Source organism: Copidosoma floridanum, unplaced genomic scaffold (assembly GCF_036245765.1).
Source record: "Copidosoma floridanum isolate Cflo_tuat_1 unplaced genomic scaffold, Cflo_Japanese_pri ptg000013l, whole genome shotgun sequence".
Taxonomy (NCBI): domain Eukaryota; kingdom Metazoa; phylum Arthropoda; class Insecta; order Hymenoptera; family Encyrtidae; genus Copidosoma; species Copidosoma floridanum.
In genome coordinates, this window is record NW_028321890.1 from 15392759 (window position 1) to 15398911 (window position 6153).

The 6153-nt window shown below is 28.9% G+C and overlaps 1 protein-coding gene across 2 annotated transcripts; it reads left to right on the forward strand.

Annotated features, from left to right (window-relative positions):
• The first annotated feature begins 2847 nt into the window (after positions 1-2847).
• Positions 2848-4486, forward strand: LOC149374893 (uncharacterized). Of its 2 annotated transcripts, none has more exons than XM_089591047.1 (6): positions 2848-2990; positions 3327-3575; positions 3659-3739; positions 3834-4085; positions 4176-4256; positions 4398-4486. In XM_089591047.1, the coding sequence occupies exons 1-6, from the start codon at positions 2943-2945 to the stop codon at positions 4419-4421; spliced, it is 735 nt and encodes a 244-aa protein (XP_089447173.1). In that variant the 5' UTR covers positions 2848-2942; the 3' UTR covers positions 4422-4486. The 2 variants fall into 2 exon arrangements, with proteins under 2 accessions (XP_089447173.1, XP_089447174.1); XM_089591048.1 differs by having other exon boundaries at positions 3855-4085.
• The last annotated feature ends 1667 nt before the right edge of the window (positions 4487-6153 follow it).

Consider the following 6153-nt stretch of genomic DNA (forward strand, 5'->3'; position numbering starts at 1 on the left):
CTCAATTAATTGCAATGAATATTCATGTCACCGAGTTCGAACGTATCACGGCACAACAATGTGCTTACGACTCGTTTAGGTCTTGGAAAAAATGCGCTAAGGCGCTGCTGGTCTTCATCCTCACAGCAAATAGCTTATAAAAATTAGTTCAATGGGTGCATCTTAAAAATTTAAAGACTTAGACATTTTTTGTTAGAGAAATAGTTACAAATCTCGTAAAAATACATTTGTCCAATATTTTTCTTTATTTTTTCAGATTTATGTTCGTACTTAAAAAATTGAAGAAACATAAGAAAACATCAAAAAATATCAGTTGTTTTACCATACCTTTTATACTTTGGATTAATAATGTTTGTATAGTCGAAAAAAAGTTGTACATCTCATTGTAGCACATTTTTTAACCATAAACTTTTATTTGAATTGTAATCCTGATATTCTAGAAGACAATAAGCATTGAAAAACAATGAAAAAAATATTTTGCCAATTACAGTATTCAAGGTAGAAATTGACTACAAGCCCACCCCTCCTGTTAGCGTATTTCATCTGAGATCGAGTTGGGCCCATCCGCTAACGATTAGAAAATATTAAAAATGTCATGATGAAATTTAATTTCCGTTTTGTAGTATTTTTCCATCAAGTAATGTAATACTAAGGTTTAATGTGCTAGGTTATATTATAGCTTCGTATCCAATCATTTTTGCGATCATCCAGTTTTCAGAATTAAGATTACTCTTGCATCAGGATTTTTTCTTCGAGAAAAGTTGAGAACACAAAATATATGAACTTTCGTTATTAGTAAATTGTTCTTACAACATTAGTTTGTAGAAAAATACTACTATGTAAGAATTGAATTTCATTTTGACAGTTTTCACATTTTTAAGTTCAAGTTGATGAAATATGCTAGAGGGGGCTGGTAGCCGGTTCCCACCTATGATAAAGTTGACATTATATTGTAGAGTTATAAATACAAAAGTTGAAAATATTTATTTATTCATTTAATCAACGGGCCAACGGCTTAGTTACAACAAGTGGCTAAACCGTCTTAGCCAAAGAATGGGAGAGTTGTGCAGACAGTTCATGGTATATGTACATCTAATAAATAGCGCAGATGCACAGAAAAAAAATAAAAAAGACGCGATGCGTACTCTAAAAATAAAAGAAAATACTTCAACATTTTAAACAATAATCTCTTTTACTCCATCTTATGATTTAGATTTATTTATGGTCAAGGAAAGTTTTACATCTTGTTCTGCATTTTTGTAATTTCAATTCAGTATGCCCTAAATAACGATGATCTATAAAAAGCTAAAAAATCGATAGAACAGTGCCAACATTATTTAATTGAAATAAGTTTAAAAATTAATATGAACATGATGGTACTATTTGCTCTAGTAAAAAATGTAAGCCATGCTTTAGATGAAATTTTATTTTTAGCTTGTTCTACATGGTGGCTTACAAAGAAATTCCCCCTTACTGCTTGGACTTAAAATTTTTCGAATGCTATACATTTTTAGCTATAGCTCAGTGAGTTTTTTTTTTTTTTAAATTGCAGTCACCGTGGCAATGCGTTAGATGAAAAAATTTTTGAACGTTTTCTTTGTTTGATTGAAAGTATTTTAATTTTATCTTAATGGATTTTTTCGGAATTCCCCCTATTTCGATAATGTGAGAATCGAATATTTTTCAAGAGGTAATACTCTTAACAAGCATGTACAGAAATCAATACAATTATACAAATTATATTGCAAGAGTGATAATCTAGTACTACTACGGCGTGTTAAGACTTTATTTGTATGTTATAATTTTACGACTTGTACAATAACATTTACTGTAATATATGTTTATCAAATATCCAGGTATTTTCACTGTTTGTATATTAGAAATGTCCAGTTGGTAAGAATTAGATTGTCAAACGCAAAAAGCCTCGCTATGACGAAATTGGGACAGATTACAGTTATGGCATAGTTATTCGTACAATTTTTTTACTTAGCACATCCATAGATTTATTTTGTACATTAGCCTTATACGCTTGGGTAGGACCATAAAATCATTTGATTTAATCAGCGCTCTTTCCAATGATTATTGACAGGACTTCTCGGTAAATCATACCAATCATGTGAGCCACATGTGTGCCTCAGGTTGTCTACTAATCGGATTCAAGGTGGACGACAAGTAACATAGTATCAGGTATCCATATAAAAATAACGTACTTTTAAAAAAATTTTAGCATTACATTAAAATTTAGAAAGATATTTGTTTGATTTTATCTTCTACATTTTGTCCTAATATTTTTTAGTTAACAAGAGACAATCTTTAAAAAAATAGCCTTTACTTCTCTTATCATCTAAATTCATTTGATTTTCAGGAAAAGCAGTAACAAACAATAAAAAATTTAAGGAACCAACTAATGAATAGTCTTAATTGGATCATGCTAGTATGCCGAACACTTTTTTTTCTAGCGAGAACGTGTAGCAATGAGTTGAAAAAAACGCTCGAGAAAGAAAAAAAAATTTTAATTAGTTTTTGACGTTAAAAAGCAATTTAATTACAATTGTGTTTGTAACTTTTTCTTTTTTTTTTTTTTTTAATTGCACTCATTATTTATTACAGGAAAACACAAAAAATACAAAAAAATATTTATCAGTAAAATCATCAAAAAAAATGAATAAAATCAAAATTTTGGATATGTGTACAACAAAGTATTTATGATATCATAGCTTATAATTATTCTTCTTGACCAGTGGGCCCACCCGTCATATAGTGCTCTGGGCGTGCATCAGTTTTGTAGTTTTTACAAAGCTTAACAAGATAAGCATTTTATCTGGAATAGTTAAGCCATATTTGTAGATGACTAAGTATAAATTTACGTATATATAAGAAGGCAATTAGTAATATTACTACTGTCAATCTCCGTGTGACCAAAAGCTGTAATAAGTTCCAAGATGTTCCGAAAAAATTTTATGATTCTTTTGAGTTCAGTGATAGTTTTGGTAATCAAAGTACTTTAAAATAAATTTTCCGTTGTTTTAATTATCTGTCCTTGTGTGTGGCTCAACTGGTAGAAAGTAATAATGGCAGAGAATGTATAATTTAGTAGTGCTGTTTGTATTAATTACGTGGAAAGATCGTGTACATATAATAATCAATACTTAGAAAATTTTTTTTTCTTAGTGAGAATAAAATACGTAATAAATCAAGTGATTTCCACAATAGATAGTAAACTTATTATTAAATAAAGAATATTCAGTAACCTTACAAAAACATAGTGTTAAGAAAACTTTTGTTAGTAGTTAATTAACACTAATCGTATGATTTTTATTTTGTAGAATAACATAGATTCGATTGAGAGTCAGGAAAAAATATTACTTGTTGGAAGTGAAGATGATGTGTGGGAAGAATATGATTCGAACAGTATTTCTCAAAAAGAAACAAGCAATAAACTTCTAATGAAAAAATGGATGGAAGAAGCTATATCTGATGTCTTGAAAACGTCTTATGGAAAAAGTCTAAGGTTACGTAAACCATCATTAACAGATAAGTTTGATGAATTATTGGAGATGTGGATTTACGGTGAAGTAAGTAAAAATATTTTTTAATTTTATGACAAATATTTCCGTTGATGCTATTTTTCACCAAATTGTTGCATACCTATTTGTAGATCAAACGTCCTGATGATTATAGAGACAACTATGTGATAAAAAAGTTTTTATACAATGCATTCAAAGTTTGGGAAATTCAGGTAAATTAACGATGAATAAAGGAATTTTCAGCAGTGCCTTTTTTCCTGTCAACGAAATAGTGTTGGTGAATCGATTATAATTACATTTTTTTAGGATTATTTTGATATCATTCAGAGTCAGGAGGAACAATTATCTAATGAAAACGAGAATATTCCAGAGGATGAAAACGACTACCCAAAAGTTATTACTCCAAACGAGTTATGTAATACAGAGCAAATTCAAAAAGCGAAAGAAGATGCCATACTCGAAGTTATCACTAAAACTTCTGGACTCCAAGCTTATGTAAACCAAATAATACCAACAGAGGCGTTTGATGAATTACTAGACTCGTGGATCTACAATGAAGTAAGTCAATTGATTCTCACTCATATGTTAAGCATTGTAATAGACATAAGTAATACTTTATCACTATAACTATCATATACTTTTACGTAGATCAAACGTCCTGATAATATCAGAGACAACTATGTAATGAAGAAATTTTTGTTTGATGCTCTCAAAATTTGGAAAATTCAGGTAAACATCTACATAATATAATTCGTCTTTTACTACGGCCTACTGTTTCCTGACTCGTTAACAGTTTGAAAATATTGCCTATTGCCATGTAAATAAAGCAGTACAAAAACATTAAGTACTAATTTGATTTTCATTTTTTAGAAATGTTTAGAATCAAGTCAGTAACTAGGAGGAATAATGAGTACAGTATATAAAGGGCAATAATTTGATGAAGAAGAACAAATCTTAAGAAGCACTGAAAAAAAAGCCATATGAAATATCTTATTTTTTGGAAAAAGTCAGCATATACCAGTTGAATCCAAACTAACCTAATCGTTAACAAAAATCTATCAAACTTTTTTCATGATCATATGTCATATTCTTGTTTTCATATTTACTAAGTTTCAATAATTTTTGAGAAAGAATATTTTCAAATAATTGAAAAAAAAAAAAATTTACTTATGACACGTTTTTTTTGTCTTTAGTCTCGATGTAATTTTTTTTGTGAATTATTTAAAAATGGTTTAAAATCATAAGAAAAACAAAGTTTCTTTTTTTCCATTTTGCTATAGTTTTTAAGTACAAATACGTATAAGATTGTTCTCAAATCGCATACACTCGAAGCTTGTGGGTGGATGCGTAGCTAAAACTTCATTGCTTTTATAATGGAACGTTATGTTAGTTTTATTTTTGTTAAAGCATTGCTAAGTATAAATGCATTAGTGAATATTAATTATAACTGTATGGTTAAATTACGACAAAGTTGGCTCTCAAGTATATTAGAAGGGAAGTATTGTAAAATTGCTTAAACCCAATTCAATGTAGTGAGAACTACTCTACGAAAGAGTTGAAAAATGCTTTAATGCAACTTTTAATAAACAAAACGTTTGTAAAAAAGCTTAAATAAGTCATTATTACTATTTATTTATATAATTTGTTTTTCCTATTACTTTCTTGTATTTGTAGCTATTGAATTTACGTGTGTGCTTATGGAAGATAACCAACCAGTTTTTTTAATTTATAAAAGAGATGCAGAGTCGATTGATTGTATTTATTAAATTGATTCAAGGGTTTTGCTGAAGAAGAACCTCAAAAAGAGATGAAGCACCAACAAATAATAATGCTTAAACAATAAGTACTCAAGGATAATTTATTAAATTAATTAAAAATATTTAAATAATATAAGTAAAAATGATATTGCCTTAAGTAATAATTTAAAAATAACACTAGTGAAATGATACTGATGTTGAATACTGTATGATGTATAATTGTAAAATTTACAGTGAAAATTCTAGTTTTTACAAAATAATTAATACAATAACAATGTTAGACATACAGTTCAAACTATTCTGACAGAGTAACATTAAAGTATCGAGTACCGCTTAAGTGAACAAAGCGAAGGCCAAATTTCTACAGCGCATTTTATACATTTTTAAAGCTAATAGTGGGATCGAAATAAGTTTTCGGCTATCGAAATTCAGATTAGCTTTAAAAAAATATGTTGTAGAGAATTAAATCATGCCAATCGATTGTAATAAAATCGAACAAAAAGTATTTTCCGCTAAGGCTTAAAAACAATGGTAAAAATGGTAAAACACGGGTTTTAGCATCGGAAATGAACAATAAGCCTTAAAACGAAAAAAAAAAAAAAAAAATAGAAGTATGCGTGTCAAAACGACGAACAAAATGAGCTCTAGTCGATCCCAATTGGTCCAGTGGTTTCCCCGCAAAATGCAAAAAACCTTGTTTTTTGAGCCAATAATAAAAAATTAATAACTTTCTTTTGCATGAATATTGGAAGCTGAAATTTGGCAGAGTTTTAGCTTTAATAGTCTTCAACAACCACACTAAATTTCAGCAAGATAGGATCGATAGTTTTTGCAAACCGCAGCTAAATGTAAAAAAAAGGTACTTTGGC